General features: G+C 48.0%; 1 protein-coding gene across 2 annotated transcripts in view; it reads right to left on the bottom strand.

The window, feature by feature from the left end:
* Positions 1-22,317, bottom strand: part of ARFGAP3 (ADP ribosylation factor GTPase activating protein 3) — a 75,913-nt gene that overhangs the window by 25,513 nt on the left and 28,083 nt on the right. For both annotated transcript variants that reach the window (XM_040345557.1, XM_040345558.1), the window contains exons 4-7: positions 21,510-21,641; positions 17,743-17,826; positions 16,581-16,680; positions 2,063-2,122 (exon numbers count right to left, since the gene is read on the bottom strand). In XM_040345557.1, coding sequence (XP_040201491.1) covers positions 2,063-2,122; positions 16,581-16,680; positions 17,743-17,826; positions 21,510-21,641 — 376 coding nt within the window. The remainder of the gene's footprint in view (positions 1-2,062; positions 2,123-16,580; positions 16,681-17,742; positions 17,827-21,509; positions 21,642-22,317) is intronic.

Below are 22,317 nucleotides of genomic sequence, written 5' to 3'. Positions count from 1 at the left end.
AGAGGTTGCCAAAATAAGATTTGTAACATGGCCAGCTGCCTGCTACAAAACACCTCTGAGAGTCTCTGCCTATGATGAGAGGGGGTGTGTGCATTTCCTCCAATCAGCAATTTTAGCTATCTTGTATGCCCAGACATCATGCTCTGTGTTAAACAGGAAGAGAACATTTCCGAACAGAATCTGAACATTCTAAACAGTATATAAATGTGATGACAGCAGATATACATGTAAAACCTATATAGGGAGATTTGGTTCATCCCTGTGTATCATCTGAGGCTGTTCACTTGACTGAGTGTATGGAGGGTTCACATCCACTTTAAAGTGACAGTAAGCCTAAACCTTTTTTGTCATTGGCTCTGAAATGTTTTGTTCTGTGTCAACATTTCTTTCATTACCATATTCTTAAGCTGGCTATGCATTAAACAATTTTCTTGTACAATTCTCCTTTAGATTTACCAAAACCATCTAATTTGGAGGTCAAACCTAAACACTTTAATTTTGTATGCAATCAGGCAGGCCCTTGCACTACATAGTTGAAGGTAAATCTAAAAGGAAATTGTATAATATGTAGCCAGCTTTAGATAGAAAATTACAGGATCAAATCGGGTATTTATGGCATCCCTGTTCAGAGTGGCAATGCTATTCCAGCTGATCCTGTCTTTTGCATTATCACTCTCAATGTGCATGCCCCAGTTTTCCCCTGGGAGGAAGCCATGCTCTGCTCTGAAACCAAAATGTTGGATAAAGAACACATCCCTAGCATCAATTTGGACATGCATGTTCCTCCCCGCAGGGCACTGGGGCAGGCAGATTTTAGCTGTGCCAGTTGCTTAATCATACTCTCAGACCAGCTTTTAGAACAGATTGCACAGCTGCAACACTCAGCCACCAGGGAGGACCATGCATATCTAAAAGGTATTCTAGGGATGTGTTCTTTCATCTAATGCTTTGCCCTTAGCGCTTTGTCACATGCGGAAACTAGTCTCTACTATACAGTGCGGTGCAGAGGTAAATGGGCTACATCATGTGACCAGAAAATAGTGAGATTACTGAAACTGATTTATTGATGGACAGTTATTGTTAGGGTTGTATTTAATGCTTATATGCAATAGGTAGTGCTAATGGGTTTACATAAACCCTAACACATAAGCTTTTACATGTATATGAAATGACAAAAGCACTAGAAGTCAAACATGGCTGGACAGCTGCCACAACTTACAAAAAGGAATCACTCTCTTTTTTGGTGTTTTATTTTATCAAGTAGATTGCTACAAAATAAGTCAAATGCTCAAATAATACACTTTTGGGGTAGTAGAAGTGGGATTCCAAAACGGTGGGAGACAATAAACAAGGGCATAAAAAAAAACTCAGTACTTTACAGTTTGTGCCTAAAAAAAAAAAAAAAAAAAAACAAACAAACAAACAAACAAACACACACACTTGCATCTCTGTAAGACGCATGCAATTTCCCCACCTAAAATCTTTGCGCCTAGGTCGACACATCGCATCATATTCCTGTGCAAATCATATGCAATATTTGTGTGGCGTGATTTGAGCCATTCATTTTATTTGGCTGAAACCACACCGCTTTAAAGGGTGCAGGACCTGTTTTTTGGCCACACTGGACTGCATTTAGCAAACAGCTTTGGGGTAGCATTGACACCCGCAGCAGATCACATGAACGCTGTGTCGTCGTCGTCGTCGTCATCATCACGTCCAGCAATTTACAACAGCTTTACAAAGATACAAAACATGGGGAGCTGTGCATGTATTGCAAAGATGTACGGTCATGTCTTTTTTTATCTCTTTATACATCGGATGGCTTTATTTGACCCAAGTGTGGTTTTGTAAGAAGTACTACTTTAACATTTTACAGGAATTCCCCACAACTGATTATGTGACAATTTGGACACGGCCACCTTTATAACCATGACCACAGTTTGGTGGACCAGAGGGTCACTGCAACAGACATACACTGCATATAAACTGTGCACAGAAGATGACATAACACAATAATTTGTGTGTATTTGCAATTGTAATAAAAATATAATTGTTCTGTTACCTAAAGCAGCTTTTGGGGACATACTTAGACAATCCACACTTGGCCCAATCTCTGGATCACCTGAAATAAAAAGATACAAAACATTACAAATCTACATAATTGATGGGAAAAAAAAAAAAAAAAAAGGGGGAGTGAGAGATGATGGCCTGGCTTATTATGTTTTCCAAGTCATCCCAAAAGTGTACATGAGGGTTATGATCGGGACTTCTCCACGCCAAACTGGTCCAATCATGTCTTTATGGAACTGGCTTTAGCACAGAGCATAGTCACGCTAAAACAAAAATTAATCTTACCCAAACGGTTACCACACGGTAGAAGTGCGCAATTGTCGAAAACATCTTTGTATGCATTAACATGAACAGTACCCTTCACTGGAAACACCTGAACTCAATAACTTTTGGTGTAGTGTCCACATACATTTGGCCATGTAGTAAAATTATTTAACCACTTTGAAATGTTAGCTGAAACTAATGCTCTTCAGACTGGCGTTCAAAAGCAAAAAAGCTGGATATGCACCGACTGAAATTTGGCCAGTCCAGCAGCTTGGCTAAAGGGAAAAAATTGAACATAGTGTTTAGCTTCGCAGTAAACTGGCTCAACGCAACTTCCCTTCAATGGACCCAATCCCTCGCTGGCATCTTCTTCTGGGTGCTGTTCTTCAGCCATCTTCATTGGCTGGTGCAGGATGACATTACTCTTGCACATATGCGTTAGTCATCCCGGTGCAGATGGACAGTGTTAGAAAAGTTGGCCAAGCTGCACATACACAGCTCAATTTATATGCTAGAGAATGCTGTGAGTAGGCAGGTAGGCAGGCTTAGTTACACTTTAAAGTGCTTGTTAACCCAAAAAATATAGTTCATATCCTGGTACCTTAAAACAGATTAAAACAGCACAGTGCTTGCGCCGTGTAATCTGCCTCTCTAAACTGTTAAAAAAAAAAAAAAAACACACACACACCTCCCTGAACCTGCCACTTCCGGTATGCCTTCTTTATACTGACCACAAAAATCATGGCTGGTGTCCCGCGATCGAGTCACAAGGCTGAAGAACGGGGAGAGGCAAGTGTAAACAAACCTCTCCCCATGCTTCCTAGTGAGCCTGTCACTGATCGTCTGTTCCCTGTCATAGGGAATGACGATCAGTGACGTCACACACCCAGCCACACCCCCCTACAGCAAGAAACACATTAGGGAACACTTAACCCCTTTAGCGCCCCCTACAGGTTAACCCCTTCACTGCCAGTGTCATTTTCACAGTAATCAGTGCATTTTTATATAGTGTCAAAAGTGTCCGCCATAATGCCGCAGTCACAATAAAATAAAAAAATAACACAACACACACACACACACACACACAACACTACTAGTAAAAAATAAAAATGCCATAAAACTACCCCCTATTTTGTAGACGCTATAACTTGTGCGCAAACCAATTAATACACGCTTATTGCGATTTGTTTTACCAAAAATATGTAGATGAATACGTATCTGCCTAAACCGAGGGAATTTTTTTTTTTTTTATATATATTTTTAGGGGATATTTATTATAGCAAAAGGTAAAAAATATTGTTTTTTTTTTTAAAATTGTCGCTCTATTTTGGTTTATAGCTCAAAAAATAAAAACCGCAGAGGTGATCAAATACCACCAAAAGAAAGCTCCATTTGTGCGGAAAAAAAAAATACTTAAATTTTGTTTGGGAGCTACGTCACACGACCGCGCAATTGTCAGTTAAAGCAACGCAGTGCCGAATCACAAAAAAAGAGATTTTTAATACAGCTTACCTGTAAAATCTTTTTCTTGGAGTACATCACGGGACACAGAGCGGCATTCATTACTATATGGGTTATATGGAGTACCTTCAGGTGTAGACACTGGCAATCTCAAACAGGAAATGCCCCTCCCTATATAACCCCCTCCCATAGGAGGAGTACCTCAGTTTTGTAGCAAGCAGTATGCCTCCCAAAATGGTCCTCAAAAAAGAGGGGTGGGAGCTCTGTGTCCCGTGATGTACTCCAAGAAAAAGATTTTACAGGTAAGCTGTATTAAAAATCTCTTTTTCTTTATCGTACATCACGGGACACAGAGCGGCATTCATTACTATATGGGATGTCCCAAAGCAATGCTTACAATGAGGGGAGGGAGAACATCTCCAAGACAAAAGGATTTAATTTAGAGATATACTCAAATCATAATAAATCCAACTTAGTTGAGAAAAATAAAATTTTTAAATTTAACTCGAACAAGAGGAGCCCCCGGAATCCGAGGGTCTCAAACTGCAGCCTGCAGCACTGCCTGCCCGAAGGCAGTATCAGTATTCCTTCTTACGTCCAACTTGTAGAATTTTGTAAACGTGTGGACAGAAGACCAGGTTGCCGCCTTGCAAACTTGAGCCATAGAGATCTGGTGGTGTGCTGCCCAGGAGGCGCCCATGGCTCTAGTAGAATGAGCCTTTAATGATACTGGAGGAGGCAACCCTTTCAAGCCGTAGGCCTGAGTGATTAATTGCTTAATCCACCTAGAAATGGTGGACTTTGCAGCTGCCTGCCCCTTCTTGGGCCCATCCGGTAGAATGAACAGCACATCTGTCTTCCGGATCTTCTTTGTAGCTTTAAGATAGGCCTTCATGGCCCTGACGATATCCAAGGTATGCAGCAACCCTTCCTTTCTGGAAGTAGGTTTAGGGAAGAAGGATGGTAATACCAAATCCTGGTTCAAATGAAAACTGGATATGACCTTCGGAAGGAAGGAAGGATGAGGGCGGAGAACGACCTTGTCCTTATGCAAAATAAGATATGGTTCCTTACAGGATAAGGCTGCCAGCTCCGAAACTCTTCTTGCGGAAACTATGGCAACCAAAAATACTAACTTCCTTGTCAGTAGAACCAAAGGAATATCAGCCAACGGCTCAAACGGTTGTTTCTGTAAACTTGACAGAACAAGATTTAAATCCCACGGACAAAGCGGGGATTTAACTGGAGGTCTAATACGTAAGACCCCTTGAAGGAAGGTCTTAACCAGCGAGTGGGTGGCCAGCGGCCGCTGAAACCACACTGACAGAGCAGAAATCTGTCCTTTGATTGTGCTTAATGCCAATCCTTTATCCACTCCTAGCTGGAGAAAACTTAATACTCTATCGATGGTAAATTTGCGAGAAAGCCATCGCTTGGACTCACACCAGCCTACATAGGCCTTCCAGACCCTGTAATAAATCACCCTAGAGACCGGTTTCCTGGCTCTGATTAGGGTAGAGATTACTTTCTGAGACAGACCTCTACCCCTGAGAATCAGGGATTCAGCTTCCAGGCCGTCAAATTTAGATGCCGTAAGGCAGGGTGGAGGATCGGACCTTGCGATAGCAGGTCTGGCCGTAGAGGAAGAGTCCAAGGGTCTCCCACTACCATCCTTAAGATTAGTGAGTACCATGCCCTTCTGGGCCATGCTGGAGCTACCAGGATGACTGGTATGTGCTCCACCCGGATCCTGCGCAGCAGGCGGGGTAGTAACTGGAGCGGGGGAAACGCATAAAGAAGTTTGAACTGATGCCAAGGGCAAACCAACGCATCGGTTCCGCAGGCCATCGGATCCCTTGAGCGGGACATGAACCTGTCTAGTTTCTTGTTGAGTCTCGATGCCATGATATCCACGTCTGGCACTCCCCATCTTTGGCAGAGTGCTTGAAAGACTAGTGGATGCAGAGACCATTCCCCCGGCCATAGAGTCTGGCGGCTTAAGAAGTCCGCCTGAAAGTTGTCCACTCCTGGAATGAATATTGCCGATATGCAGGGCACATGAGCCTCTGCCCATAGAAGAATCAAGCTCACCTCTCTCTGAGCGGCTTGACTCCTGGTTCCCCCTTGGTGATTTATGTGTGCCACGGCCGTGGCATTGTCTGATTGAATTCTCACCGGGAACCCCTGCAATTTTGACGTCCAAGCCCTGAGGGCTAGTCGAGCAGCTCTGAGCTCCAAGATGTTGATGGGCAACTGCTTCTCTGGCTTTGCCCAAGTACCTTGGCGAGTGCAACCATCCAAAATTGCTCCCCAGCCCGTCAGGCTGGCGTCTGTGGTCACTATCTTCCAAGCCACTGGGCTGAAAGACCTCCCATTCAGTAGATTCTGAGGGTCTAACCACCAACACAGACTTTGTCGGACTCTTGATGAGAGCGGCAACGGGATATCCAAGGCCTGTGGCCTTCTGCTCCATGCTGACAGGATGGCTGCCTGTAGGATGCGAGTGTGGCTCTGGGCGTATGGTACCGCCTCGAATGTGGCCACCATCTTGCCTAGTAACCTCATACATAGGCGAATAGTCGGTTCTTTCTTGCTTAGAACCAGTAGGATTAATTCCTTGATGGCTTTTACCTTCCTCAGAGGTAGGAACACTCCTTGTTGTTCTGTGTCTAATCTCATGCCGAGATATTCCAACTGCTTTGTGGGCTGGAAAGCTGACTTTTCTCGATTTAGGACCCAGCCGAACCTCTCGATGTATTGGACCGTGAGGGCCACTGCTCGCTCCAAGCCGGGAGACGAGTGATCTATGACTAGGAGGTCGTCCAGGTATGCTAGGATCGTGACCCCTTGGATCCTTAGTTTGGCTAGGATTGGAGCTAGGACCTTCGTGAACACCCGGGGGGCCGTAGCCAACCCGAAGGGAAGCGCCACGAATTGGAAGTGACGCGAAGCCACCATGAAGCGTAGATATCTTTGATGTGGCTGATAAATTGGAACATGAAGGTAGGCATCCTTTATGTCTATGGACGCCATGAAGTCGTCCTTCTGGAGTGTGGCAGCTGCTGACCGCACGGATTCCATCCGAAATGAGCGGATCTTTAGATATGCATTTACCATCTTTAGGTCCAAAATTGGCCTGACATCTCCATTGGATTTTGGGATGATGAATAGGTTGGAGTAGAAACCCAGCCCCTGTTCCAGGACTGGTACCTCTACTATTACTTCCTGGGAAAGTAGATGATCTAATGCCGATCTTAATGCGGCTCCCTTTTCCGGATCGTTTGGAATCCTCGACTTCTGGAAATGAGGAGGAGGAAACCTTAGGAAATCTAATTTGTAGCCTGTGGCCACGGAAGACCGTACCCACTCGTCGGGAATGCTGGCTTCCCAAATCTCTGAAAAGAGTCGCAGCCTTCCCCCCACCTTCGTGGGTGGGGGCGCCCCTTCATAAGGTTGGCTTGGGGGCTGGTTTTGCTGGTTTGCGAAACCACTGCCTTTTGCCTCTAACAGCCTGTCCTTGTGATCTGCTGTTGAAGCCGAAGTTTGCTTTTGCAGGAGGCCGTCGATACTGCTTGGCATTAGAGGGCCCCTGCCCAGGGGAATACTGTCGTTTAAACGCAGGTCCCTGAACCTTCTTCTTAGTTGGCAAGAGAGTACTCTTGCCGTTTGAAATGGTCTGAATGTATTTATCTAGGTCTTCTCCGAAGAGTCGTCCTCCATGGAAGGGGAACCCTACCAGGAGCTTCTTGCATGGGGGCTCAGCCTCCCAGCTTTTTAACCATAAGAGTCTTCTCATATGGATAAGGGATAACGATAAACGTGACGCTTGCTGGATAGAATCCTTGATTGCGTCTACCGTAAAACATGGCCTTAGGGACATCCGAAAATTTTTCTGCCTGCTGGGCCGGAATAAGTTTAAGCATCTGCTTAAATTGATCCGATAATGCTTGAGCGACCCCAATCGCAGCCACAGCTGGCTGTACTACTGCCCCTGCAGTAGTGAAGGAGTTCTTAAGTAGTGCTTCCAAGCGCTTATCAACTGGATCCTTGAACACCTGTATGTTTTCTACAGGGCATGTTAACGATCTGTTAACACATGAGATGGCTGCGTCCACTGCAGGAGTAGCCCATCTTTTGGAAAAATTTTCTTCCATAGGATATAGGACAGAGAACCTTTTAGGTGGTAAGAAGATCTTATCTGGCTTGTTCCAATCTTGGAACAAAATTCCCTCTAATAGAGGATGGATCGGAAACACAGCATTGCTTTGAGGCGCCCTCAGTGAGCCCAAAGCTGAAACCGTCGATACCTGGAGATCTGGTACTGGCAAGTTGAATGTCCTATGGACCAAGTCCGACAATCCTTGAATCCACCAGCTCTCCCTCAGGGAGACTGCCCCAGACTCCTCTGTATCCGGGTCTTCGATCCCTGAACCTACTTGGTCCGTGTCCAAGAGGTCGTCCAATTCCCCTGAGGAAAGGACCTCCTCTTCTGAGGGTCCGCGCTCGGGCGACGGAGATCTATTCCGCTTACTGCCCCGCATAGCTGCGGATATCATTTTTCCCATGCTTTTCTGCATCTCTTTTAAAGAGGTGAGTAATACCTCGTCCATGACCATCTTAGGGTTGGACTGACCCGCGTCAGCTCCAGCCCCAGATCCCGATGGCCCCAAGGCTCCCTGTAGGGAAAACAGCGGCATACCATGGTACAATACCGAGGTACACCTGCTACCTATTGGTATTTGGAACTATAAAAGTTAATTGTCCAAACACCTGTTTGGGGGATAAAAAAATGCTTCCTCTCCCCTAGATGACTTTTTTTTTTTTTTTTTTTTTTTTTTTCGTTTTTGTTTCAAATCCAGGAAAGAAAAAACATTCTGTCCCCCTGAGTAGTATTGCAAAGAAAAACTATGAGATGGAAAAGAAACAGCCTATTTCTAGGCTTGACAAAACAGTCCTCTGAAGACTGCAATATCCTTTCTGGCCACTGTGTGTCCTCGGCGCCCCGTGCTGCCGCTCTGGTCTTTCTCCTCAGTTCCAAAGTATTGATGGAACAAACAAGGAAGGGCCGCCCCTTCCTTTAAGCCACTGACCCGCCCTTCCCCCCCAGCAACCTCAAACAGGAAATGCCCCTCCCGACAGGGGGAGGGGGGGGGGATTTTGGGAGGAAGGGACCTCTCTGTTCCAGCAAACTGCAGCCTGCAGCCTGGAACCATGAGGAGGTCAGCGTTTTGCCTGCTTGCAGGCTCTGAGGAGGAAGACTGAATGGAGCATCGCCTGGAGGCCTGCAGGTAAGCAAAGCTCTCTGACACACACATATATTTTTATATAACACAGGCCCCACTCAATGCTTTTCCAACACTACAAGGGAGGTCACATCTTATGGGGAATAATACATAGAGAGCCATCCTATCTTTATGATATGTGACTAGTTTGCCAGATGCAGTGCATAACTTTAGGCATGTCCCCTGTGACCCCCCAGAAAAAAACCTGCTAAGAACCAAGTTCCGCAAGTTTTCCCCTCACTTACCTGCTCCATGCCGCAGGACTTTGCCAAGCAAGAGGCCCAATCTTCCCCCATCTCCGTGGGGATGTCTAGACCTTCAGGCCCTGGGTTCCTATGAAGGATCCACTGTCCTGGGCCCATATAGCACCCTGGCAACAGAAAACTTTAGGTACCCAAAGGTTTCTAAGTTCTGGGCCCAGGGTCCAGCTCTCTAAAAAGAAAAGCATTATGGGCTATACCCCAAGGGTTTGGGGTCCGGTTACTGACCACTTTAGCGCTGAGGCTTTTTTGGACAGAACCGGTAGCTCACCTAATCCCAAGGATGCGGAGGCAAGCTAAACCATGACTAACACCTAAGACACTGGCGTAAAAACTGAGGTACTCCTCCTATGGGAGGGGGTTATATAGGGAGGGGCATTTCCTGTTTGAGATTGCCAGTGTCTACACCTGAAGGTACTCCATATAACCCATATAGTAATGAATGCCGCTCTGTGTCCCGTGATGTACGATAAAGAAAGGGGCCTGGTCCTTTAGCTGCATAATGGTCCAGGGATTAAGGCCTCATTCACACGGACGGACCGTTCGGGTCCGCCTGTCAGTTTGGACGGCGGACCTGAACGGCCGATCCATGCATCCCTATGGAGCGTCGGATGTCACCGGAGACATGTCCGCTGACATACGACCCGATCCGCTAAAAACAGACGTATGGGGGGGGGGGGGAGGTCCCCATCCATCCATGCGGATCGGATCGGGTAAGATCTGATGAAAACGGACATGCTGTTCGTTTTAATCAGATCGCTCCATAGGAGACAACGGTGCCCGACAAGCCCCTCCCCGCTCAGTGAGCAGAGAGGAGCTTGTCATCCGTCGGCTCAGTGGAGATCTGCGGACTGATCTCCCGCTGAGCTGGCGGGAGCAGGCGGACTCCGTAGGAACGGAGTCCGCCTCGTGTAAATGGAGCCTTAGTGGTTAAAAAAACAAGCAGTGTAAATACAGATTTTCAGCTGTCTTCAGGCCGGTCACGTGACTCGCTTTTCAGCTACAAGACAGAGCTTTTGTGGGAGGAGCAGAGCGGCCACGTGATCTCCCCAGATGATGTCAGAGGGAGATCACGGCTCCTCCTGCAGAAGCCATCCATCGGAGCTGGAAAGAGACTGCAAGTCATGTGACCGGCCTGAAGACAGCTGGAAAAAAAAAAAAAATGTATCAGTATTTACACTGCTTGTTTTTTAAAATGACCTACACAGTGTGCTATGCCAGGCTCCAATAGAGGGTCCGGCATAGACTTATACAAATGGGTTCACAAACACTTTAAGGTGAAAAAAAGGATTTTTGTACTCACCGTAAAATCCATTTCTCTGAGTTCATAGACGGACACAGCATCCTTTGACCTTCGGGTTATGTTCTTCCTACCAGGAGATTTTAGGCAGAATTTCCACAGCACTCAAGGTGTTAAAACTTTCCCTCATGCCGCTCCTCCCAGGGGGCGTGGCTCCCCCAGGCATAACCCACACCCTGCTCCAGCAGCTTCAGTTCGTAACAAGCAGTACAAACCAAGGAGGGGTGGGTGCTGTGTCCGTCTATGAACTCAGAGAAATGGATTTTACGGTGAGTACAAAAATCCTTTTTTCTCTTTCGTTCATAGACGGACACAGCATCCTTTGACCTTCGGGACGTCCCCAAGCAGTGTCAAAAAAACGAGGGGTGGGAAAAATAACACAGCAAACAACAGGTTACACCCCAAACAAAACCGGAGTTACTCAACGGAGGAACTCCAACCTTAAACTGCCGCCTGTAACACCCTGCGGCCGAATGAGGCATCAGAAGATGCACTCACATCCACCTTATAAAACTTTGAGAAAGTGTGGACCGACGACCAGGTCGCAGCCTTACACACCTGTAACACAGAGGCTTGGTGTCGGAAAGCCCAGGAGGCTCCAATCGCCCTGGTCGAATGCGCCGTGACCCGAAAGGGAGGCGCCCGCCCCTTCAGGGCGTAGGCCTGAAGCACAACCTGTCGGATCCACCTGGAAATGGTGGCCGACGAGACTGCCAGGCCCTTACTGGGACCGGACACAGACACGAACAGCGAGTCCGACTTCCGGAACGGAGCTGTCGCCGACAAGTAAACTCGAAGGGCCCGAACCACATCTAGAGAATGTAAAACGTCTTCCTTCGGGTTCTTCGGCTGAGGACATAATGATGGAACAACAATGTCCTCGTTAATGTGAAAGGCCGAAACGACCTTCGGAAGAAAAGAAGGTCGCGGGCGCAGCACCGCCTTATCCTGATGGATGACCAAGTAGGGGGCCTTGCAAGACAAGGCCGCCAGTTCAGACACTCGTCTGATAGAGGTAATAGCTACCAGAAAGACCACCTTCTGCGACAAAGTCAGCAAGGGGATCTCCCGAATGTCCTCAAAGGGGGCACGCTGAAGCGCCGAGAGGACCAAGTTCAAGTCCCAAGAAGGTAGCGGAGAGCGCACCGGGGGGGCCACATGCCGGACCCCCTGCACAAACGTGCGAACCAAAGAGTGCGCTGCCACGGGACGCTGAAAATAAACAGCCAGAGCAGAAATCTGACTCTTGATCGTGCTCAAGGCAAGAGCCTGGTCCACTCCCCGCTGTAGGAACAGCAGGATCCGGGACACCACGTAAGTACGGGGGTGCCACTTCATCTCCTCACACATAGAGATGTATGCTTTCCATGTACGATGATAAATTTTTCGAGAAGTGGACTTCCGTGCACGCATCATGGTAGAGATTACCGGACCCGACAGGCCCCGGTCCTTCAGTACCTGGTTCTCAACAGCCACGCCGTTAAAGCCAGTGACCGTAAAGCAGGATGGAAGATCGGGCCCTGAGACAGGAGATCTTCCCTCAGAGGCAGGCGCCAGGGGGCGTCTGCCACCAGACGTACCAGGTCCGCGTACCAAGAGCGACGCGGCCAATCTGGGGCGATCAGGATCGTTGGAATCCCTTCGGCTTCCACCCTGCGCAGCAGGCGGGGTAGGAGCCTTAGAGGAGGGAAGGCGTAAATCAGGTGATATTGACCCCAGGGAGCCACTAACGCGTCTGACGCGTCTGCCCAGGGGTCCCTTGACCTGGCCACAAACCGTGGTACCTTCCGATTGAGACGGGACGCCAGAAGGTCCACGTCTGGAGTGCCCCATTTTTGGCACAGGATCTGAAAAACCTCCGGGTGGAGAGACCACTCCCCTTGATCCAGAGTCGTGCGACTTAGGAAGTCGGCTTGCCAATTCAGAACTCCCGGAATGTATACCGCTGACAGGGCCGGAACGGACCTTTCGGCCCACCGAAGTATGTGAGCGACCTCCGTCGCCGCGGCCGAGCTCCTTGTGCCGCCCTGATGATTGACGTACGCCACGGCCGTGGCGTTGTCGGACTGGATCCTGACAGGACGGCCCTGCAGCTCCAGGGACCACCTGACAAGGCACAGCTTGATCGCTCGGAGCTCCAGGATATTGATCGGCAGGCGGGACTCCTCCTGAGTCCAGCGCCCCTGGGCTGACTGGGTGCCCCAGACGCCCCCCCAGCCGAAGAGGCTGGCATCCGTCGTGACCACTGTCCAGCGGCACGGAAGAAAAGACTTCCCGGACCGAAGCACCGGAGACGTCAGCCACCATGCCAGGGAAGACTTGGCCAGATGGCTCAACCGAATCTGGCGATCCAGAGAAGATGGGACCCTGTCCCATCGTGACAGAACCTCCTTCTGTAGTACCCTGGTGTGGAATTGGGCATACGGAACCGCCTCGAAGGAGGCCACCATCAGACCCAGAACCCGCATGCAGAAGCGAAGAGACGACCACTTCTGGGTCGACAACTGTCTCACTGCAGATTGCAGGGTCCGCAGTTTTTCCGATGGGAGGAACACTTTTGCCTCCCCCGAATCCAAAACCAGCCCCAGGTGTTCCAGCCTCTGGGACGGAACCAACACTGATTTTTTGAGATTCAGAAGCCAGCCGAACTCCTGCAGAGTCCGACACGTGATGGACACGTCCTCCTCTAACTCTGAGCTTGAAGAAGCTCTCAGGAGAAGGTCGTCCAGGTATCCCACGATAGCGATCCCTCGCTGCCTTAGCAAGGCCAGGATCGGGGCGAGCACCTTGGTGAACACCCGTGGTGCCGACGCCAGCCCGAACGGGAGGGCCACAAATTGATAGTGGTCCTCCCCGATCGCAAAACGCAGATATCTTTGGTGGCTTGTGCAAACGGGGACATGCAGGTATGCGTCCATGATGTCCAAGGACGCCATGAAGTCCCCCTGGTGGAGGGCCGCTATGATAGAACGGACCGACTCCATCCTGAATCGCTGCACCTTGACAAAGGAGTTGAGGGCCTTTAGGTCCAGGACAGGGCGAACCCCTCCCTTCTTGGGAACCACGAACAGATTGGAGTAGAACCCCCGAAACCGTTCCAGCGAGGGAACCGGCACAACCACCCCTCTGTCCAGAAGATCCTGGACAGCCCCGGATAGGGCTAGCCGCCGATCCTGAGGAAGCTGGAGGTTGGATGGAAAAAATCTGTTTGGGGGACAAGAGAGGAACTCTATCTTGTACCCCGAGGCGACCACCTCGCAAACCCAACGGTCGGTCAGAAGAGAGTTCCACCGATCCGCGAAGTCGTGAAGCCGTCCCCCCACCCGAGACCCGGGCGGGGGCAGACCTTCATGCGGAAGCAGGCTTGTCCGCAGGCTTGTTTGGTTTGTTAAACCAGGGGCGCTTACGCCCGGCAGCAGGGGCTTTTGCCCCTTGCGGACCTTTTCCAGCCGCGCTGGGCGCACGAAAAAAAACGCTTAGGGGTAGTAAAAGTAGGACCTTGCTTGCGGCGAGGTTCCTTACCCTTCCCCGACTGAGGGAGCAAGGTGCTCTTACCTCCAGTGGCATCCTTAATGATGTCATCCAGGGATGCCCCAAAGAGCCGTCCGCCCTTAAAGGGCAAATCCACCAAGGCCTTTTTCGAGGACTGGTCAGCCGACCAGCACTTCAGCCATATAAGGCGGCGCAGAACCACTGCGTAGACAGAAGCCCTGGAAAGCAAAGGAATCGAATCCATAGCCGCCTCACAGAGAAACTTCTGACCCTGAATCAACTGCTCAGCCAGGTCCCTAGAGGACTCGGAAGCACCCTGGACCTCCAGATCCTGCAGCAGGAGCTTCGCCCTTTCAGTTAGCGTCTGAGCAACCAGGGCGCCGGCCAGAGCCGGCCTTACCGCCGAACCCACCACCGAGAACAGGGAGCGGGCCACGGCCTCCACTCTCCTATCAGCGGGGTCCTTGAAAGCAGGAGCCCCCTCCACAGGCAACGTAGTAGCCTTACTCAGTCTGGACACAGGAGGGTCCACCGACGGAGGAGTGACCCACTTTTTTAAAAAGTCCTCCTCCAGGGGGTAACGGGTAGCAAAGCTTTTAGGAACAGTAAAAGCCTTTTGCGGTGTATCCCATTCCTTATACAACAAATTGTCCAAATAAGGAACACAGGGGAATACCTTAGCGGTACGCGGTGGTTTGCGGAATCCAAAAGGGACTGACACCGCTGGTGTCTCCGCCACATCCTCTAAATGAAGAGTCTCACGTACCGCAGTAATAAGAGCTCCAACAAATTCCTTGTCAGCAGACTCCGCAGCAGAGTCATCCTCGCTGTCCATGTGGGTTAAGCCCGCATCCTCTGACATGACAGAACCAGAAGCAGCAACAGCGTTATCAGATTCTGCGTCAGAGATATCCCCAGAAACAGCCTCTGGGGGGGGGGCGCTTTTTACCCCCCAACCGAGCACTGGCAGCTTCAAACCTGGTGAGAAAAGACTCCAGGACAGCCGACACCGATTCAACAGATGTGGCAGGGGGAGGGGCGCTAAGGGTTAATTCCGGCATTGTGAGGAATGAGGGGCCTGATTCAGGCTCCATATTGCAGCTGCCGTGTCACCCCCACTGCCAATGGCAGGAAAAAAAGTCCCCCACAGGTCACCTCCCGGCCGCTAGAGCACAGTCTGGGGCCCCCTGAGACTCACCACCCCCCTGGTACAGCGCGGTCTGTGAAGGACAAGTGTGTGCTGAGGAGAAGCTGCAGCGCTGCGTCTGTCCCCTCAGATGATTCGCGGTCTTTTTTCCCCGCCGAAACGGCCACTAGAGGCCGAACTAGTGCTGAAAACGGCGCCGGCCACAAGAAAATGGCCGCCGAATAATACAAGCGCGGCTCCGGCAAAATGGCCGCCGTTGCGCAGTTTTAAAAAGACAGTGTACCCAAAAATGACAGTACACCAAAACAGCACACAGCACACACAAAAATGCCCAGAATGTCCACCACAGTCCCCTGCAGTGACACAGAACAGCCCCAGCCATACCCGAGTGAAAAAAATATGAGCCCCAGGGAAAAAACCCCCTGCACAGCCGTCACCCAAAGGGGGAAGGAGGGAGAGGAATAAGGGAGAGAGGAAAGCAGGGGAAAACCCTCAGTCGACCTCCCAAGGGAAAACATTCCAGCCAGACCACTTACCTGAGTAAGGGGCCACTACTTACCTGTCCTGCGACTACCCGGCTGGAGGTATCCCAGACAGAACCAACGTCCGCGAACGGCATGGCTGTCAGCCAGACACACTGTGACAAGGCCATAGAGACCGGTCATATGTGTGCCCTAGAACCGAAGTTCCCCGGCCGCCCCTGGAGCAATGGGGCCTGTCGTGGACGTCCCAAAGCGGAGCTGAGGGCCGGCACACGCTCGAAGGCCGAACCTGGGGGGACTACAAGGGTCGAGGACCCAGCCTGTCACCCAGTCGGCTGTTGATAGAAGAATCGCAGGATTCAAAAATAAAAATAGAATAAAAAAGCGAGGAAAAAACTCGCAAAATGCAAAAAAATTTGCAAGAAAAAACTCCAGAGTCCAGGACTCCAGAGAGAGCCTGACTCTCCTGACGGTTAGGCAGAAACAAACTGAAGCTGCTGGAGCAGGGTGTGGGTTATGCCTGGGGGAGCCACGCCCCCTGGGAGGAGCGGCATGAGGGAAAGTTTTAACACCTTGAGTGCTGTGGAAATTCTGCCTAAAATCTCCTGGTAGGAAGAACATAACCCGAAGGTCAAAGGATGCTGTGTCCGTCTATGAACGAAAGAGAAAAAACATCAGCATGATTAGGGCTAAGTGGTCTTTTACGATAGAGGTTTACTTCAGGTTGGCAATCTGGTTTGTGGTGTAAATTTAAGGAAATTACCTACTTCTCCAACTTGTTGAATACCAGAAAAGCAGCCCAGTAATCCCCCGTAATCATACCTTCTTTGCCATCAGCGATGGTTTGTGGAGGACTCTGTAAAGCAGGTTCTGATGTCATCAGTGTCTGTGTCCAGTCTGTACTACTTGTGTCAATGACCTGCTGTTAGAAATTTAGAATTATTAAGCCAAAAGGGAAATATCAGTTCTCAAGATCACATTAAAGCTCCTGCATTTTAATAGAAGTTAACAATTTTTTTGAACATCTACCAAATGTTGCTCAAACATGTTTGCTGCCCCAATGCAGTTTGTTAAAGTTAACTTTGCATGTTAAAGCGGGGGTTCACCCTTAGAGGGCACTTTTCCCCCTTAGATTCCTGCTCGTTTTTACTAGGGGAATCGGCTATTTATTTTAAAATATGTGCAGTACTTACCCGTTTACGAGATGCATCCTCTCCGTCGCTTCCGGGTATGGGCTGCGGGAATGGGCGTTCCTTCTTGATTGACAGTCTTCCGAGAGGCTTCCGACGGTCGCATCCATCTCTTCACGATTTTCCGAAAGAAGCCGAACGTCGGTGCGCAGGTGCAGTATAGAGCCGCACCGACGTTCGGCTTCTTTCGGCTATGAGTGACGCGATGGATGCGACCGTCGGAAGCCTCTCGGAAGGCTGTCAATCAAGAAGGAACGCCCGCTCCCGAAGACCCATACCCGGAAGCGACGGAAGAAGATGCAGCTCGAAAACGGGTAAGTACTGCTCATATTTTAATACAAATAGCCGATTCCCCTAGACCGAACGAGCAGGAAGCTAAGGGGAGAATTTTTTTTTTTTTATAAATGGGTGAACTCCCGCTTTAATGTATGCTTTTGGAATTTGGGAACTAAAATGCACTTGAAAAATCGGTAAAGAAAACAAAAAACACACACACACACACTTTTTTCTTCTGTATTGGGTCCGTTTTGGATGCTTTTTACCAAATTCCAGTACAGTTCTGTGCATGAAAAAAAAAAGGCAGCATGTTATACTTTTTTTTTCTTTTTTTATGGAACTGAAAAGCACTGGAATTCACTGCACTGGTGTGAACTATGCCATTAGAACCCATATAACCTACTTTCTATGTGTTTCCAATGGAGAAAAAAAAAAAAAAAAGCTCTGCAATGCATGTGGTGTGAATGGGCCCAACCCAGTACTTAACATTCCCCGATAGCTCCCTCCTTTATCAATACCTCAACGTGTGCAGCAAAGAAATCTTCCTCCTTTTGTTGCGGTGAGGGTGGGAGTGGTGGGACCCCGCAGCCATCTATCCACAGCTGCAATTAACAGGAAAAACAAACAAACGTCAGCTTAGATTAAGCACTAGAATATAACATAATATCTGGACCCATCTCTCTCTCTCTCTCTAAAATCACCCTGTGTTAGTAGTTCCAAAATGTAGCTGTAAAAAAAAAAAAAAAAAAAAATGATATACTCACCTTACCAACATCTTTTGCACTGCTTGGTATGCCAGTCTTTCCAGGAAGATTCTTGGGGAAGGCAGAGCAGGTAAATTCTTGTGGGAAGAGCCTCCTGACAGAGTGCCTTTTCACAAGTTTTCAGTTGCTCATCCTCACTCAGGTATCGTGGGTAACAAATGTTGCAGGGCAAGTTTATATGCAACTTTTTCCTTATAGATACATTTTGGAACCAGTAACATTAGGCAATTTTTAAATGGGCAGGGGGCCATGTCAGTATGAGTGGACCCTGCATTTTACAGCAAAGTCCACTTTAAAGGCTACCACAAACTTAGAATATGAGCCATGTCCAGCCATCCACCCATTTCCAGGGATGGACATACTGGCAAGTACAGAACTCTGTGCAGGGTGATAGTTGGGCACTTCCAATCTTAGAATGTCAAAACCCCTTTTCCAATAACAAAAGCAAAAAGGTAGGACGCAGGACAAAAAAAAAGAGAACAGGGTTGAAATATTTGGTTTACCATAGTGCTATAAATATAAAAGACATGAATAGCAGGATATTAAGTTGCACACAGCTGAGTACTGCCAAAGAGGACACACTCCTCCACTTCTCTCTAAGGGCCAGTTCTAACCAGACGCAGTTCCGTGTGCTTTTTTTTATGCACAAAAAGCATGCACAGTGTTTTCCATGTATTCCAATGGCTCTAGTTCACACCATGCAGTCAGTTTCTGCACCGGAGCCATTGGAATACATGGAAAACACTGTGCATGCATTTTTAGTGCAGAAAAAATGCACACGAAACTGTACGGAACTGCGTCTGGTGTGAACTGGCCCTAAAGTAGAGTTGGTGCCCTCTAGAAGCATCCTGTGTTAATAAATTTGTTACTTGTAAAATTAAGACTTTTTTTTTTTTATGCATGCAAAGATGAAAACAGAATAAAATTATAGCACATAAATAATATAAAAAAAAAAAAAAAAAAAAAAGGGATGGATGGATAATACAGGCGAAACTCGAAAAAATTGAATATCATGCAAAAGTTCATTTATTTCACTAATGCAACTTAAAAAGGTTAAACTAATATATGGGATAGTTTAGGCCGTGAAATTGTGATGATTATGGCTTACAGCTCATGAAAACCCCAAATCCACAATCTCAGAAAATTTGAATATTACATGCAATCAATAAAACAAGGATTGTACATAACAATATCGGATCTCTGAAAAGTATAAGCATGCATATGTACTCAGTACTTGGTTTGGGTCCCTTTCGCAGCAATTACTGCCTCAATGCAGCGTGGCATGGAAGCCATAAGCCTGTGGCACTGCTGAGGTGTTATGGAAGACCAGGATGCTTCAATAGCGACCTTCAGCTCTTCTGCATTGTTCGGTCTCATGCCTCTCATCTTTCTCTTGGCAATGCCCCAGAAATATGGGGCTCAGGTCAGGCGAGTTTGCTGGCCAATCAAGCACAGTAATCCCATGGTCATTGAGCCAGGTTTTGGTGCCTTTGGCAGTGGGGGCAGGTGCCAAGTCCTTCTGGAAAATGAAGTCAGCATCCCCATAGAGCTCGTCTGCGGGAGAAAGCATGAAGTGCTCCAAAATCTCCTGGTTGACGCCTATAGAGTGACCCTTATTTAATGAAGCACAGTGGACCAACACCAGCAGATGACATTGCTCCCCAAATCAACACAGACTGTGGAAACTTCACACTGGACTTCAAGCATCTTGCAGTGTGTGCTTCTCCATTCTTCCTCCATATTGTGGGTCCTTGGTTTCTAAATGAGATGCAACATTTGCTCTTATCAGAAAAGCGGATTTTGGACCACTGAGCAACAGATCAGGTCTGTTTTTTTTTAGCCCAGGTAAGACGCTTCTGACGTTGTTTGTTGTTCAGGAGTGGCTTGACAAGAGGAATACGACATTTGAAGCCCATGTCCAGGATCCGTCTGTGTGTGGGGGTTCTTGATGCACCGACTCCAGCCTCAGTCCACTCCTTGTGAAAGTCCCCAACACTTTTGAATGGCCTTTTCCTGACAAACCTCTCCAGGCTGCGGTCATCCCTGCTGCTAGAGCAGCTTTTTCTTCCACATAACTTTCTATTAATGTGCTTTGATACAGCACTTAGGGAACATACAACTTCTTTTGCAGTTACCTTTTGAGGCTTTCCCTCCTTATGGAGGGTGTCAATGATGGTTTTCTGCATAACTGTTAGGTCAGCAGTCTTCGCCACGATTGTGATTCCTACTGAACCAGACTGTGAGACAATTTAAAGGCTCGGAAACCCTTTTCAGGAGTTATGGCTTAATTAGCTGATTAGAGTGGGACACTTTGAGCCTGCAATACCGCACCTTTTCACAATATTCTAATTTTCTGAGATTGTGGATTTGGGGTTTTCATGAGCTGCAAGCCATAATCATCACAATGATGACAAATCACGGCTTGAACTTTCTTGCTTTGCATGTAATGAGTCTATCTCATATATTAGTTTCACTTTTCAAGTTGCATTAGTGAAATAAATGAACTTTTGCACGATAGTCAATTTTTTTCGAGTTTCACCTGTATGAGATGATTATTTCCTTTGCCTTTATGTGCCATGATCCCAACATTTATAGGTAATCAAGTATTTTGGGCTCAACTGAGACCTGCGGTATGTCAACATGTGCAGGAAGGCAAGTTTCATGGCCAGATCCAAATTACTTGTATGACACCCCCAGAAAGCCTGTACATATATTCAACAGCACAATATGCATTATCCCCTCACTGAAATACTGCCTCCTGGGATGTCCACTTCACATCAAAGTATTTCAGTTTGGGAACACAAGCATCATAAGATTCCTGGGATATTCGCAACACATCTGGAAGTAGCAGGAGGAGTTTCCCTTGGGGACGTCAGCTAACCCCATTTTTATTATGTGTGAGGCAGAGCTGGGTAGGGAGTATGTGGGCAATGTGGTCTATGGGACTACACACATGCTGTGGGTTGGCATGGCATTCTGTAGCAAACTGGGAACTGCAAACTAACCATGCCAACATGGATCCACTTTGGTGCTTTTGTGGCCAGATTGCAATAGCAAGGAAGATGGACTGTCAGGACCCTTGGGAGTCCAGGAAGCAACATTGTTTTGCTGGGAAAGAAAAATGGATGTATGCATGCATGTGTAGAGGGGCAGAAATGGGTGGGAATGGGAGAGAAGTGGGTGCAATACTGTAGTCCAGCAGACAAGCTTTTATTAACCACCTGCCGACTGCCCCATAAACAAACTGTGATTGATCACAGCGGGAGCCAATCAGTGGGTCTGGCGAACCCGATGTCTGCCGGGACCCGCCGATCGTTCACGAGAGAGGCATAACGGCGGTCTGCCTATGTAAACAAGGCAGATCGCTGTTCTGCTAGTAGGGGAGACCGAGATCCTGTGTTTCTTCCGGAGCGGACATGGTTAAGAAGCAAAACATCAAAACATGGGGAAATGTATTTCAGAGATAAACTGAATAGGTTTTAGTTGCGCCCTGTAACAAATTGGTTTTCCACAGAACTTACATCAGTGCCATGTTTCCTTGTTGCTTGTGACGCAAGCGCTTTAATTTTCTCCCTGTACAGGTTTGCTGCTCGACTGTTGTATTTCGCGTTTGAGTCATTTGTGGTACAGCCATGTTGTCGAAAGAAGGTAGTCTGCATGAAAAAAAAAAAAATGAAAAAAAAAAAAGAAAATGTCAAAAGTGCAAAATATTCCTGCATGGTGCAATTCTGGCAAAGAAGAAGCTCATGCAAGATACATTTAAAAAGAAAGTCTGTACAAGATCGATTACAACACAGCATGCTATTGAATGACAGAGACAAGACCTCATAACTTCAGTGATGCTTTTAATGATCTACAAATAATATAAACAAATTAATAAAATACAAAATATCCTACCTTGAAGAGGGGAAAGTCTTTATGCATCAAGATGAAAAAAGCCTTGTGTGTAAAGCAGCCCCTCTCGGGCCCCCAGAATATTTACCCGTGTCCCATCTCTGTCCATGAGTGTCTCAGCCACCCAAAAGTCTCTTTCCTGATTGGCTGAGGCACAGCAGCGGTGCCAATGGCTCCCACTGCTGTCAAAGTCAGCTAGCCAATCAGGGAAGAGAGGGACCAGGGCTCTATGTCTGAATGGACAGAGGGAGCTGTGACTCGGCTCAGGTGCCATCATTGCAAGCTGCTTGCTGTGGGGGCACTGAACAGGAGGGAGGGGCAAGAAGCACAGAAGAGGGAGCCGAGAAGAGGAGGATCTGGGCTCCTCTATGCAAATCCACTGCAACAGGTGGAGGCGGTAAAGTTAAACGGGTTTGTTATTTTTATAGGAAAAAC

Source organism: Rana temporaria, chromosome 3 (assembly GCF_905171775.1).
Source record: "Rana temporaria chromosome 3, aRanTem1.1, whole genome shotgun sequence".
Lineage (NCBI taxonomy): Eukaryota > Metazoa > Chordata > Amphibia > Anura > Ranidae > Rana > Rana temporaria.
The sequence above is the reverse complement of the archived record's forward strand: the minus strand, read 5'-3'. Positions and strand labels throughout refer to the sequence as shown.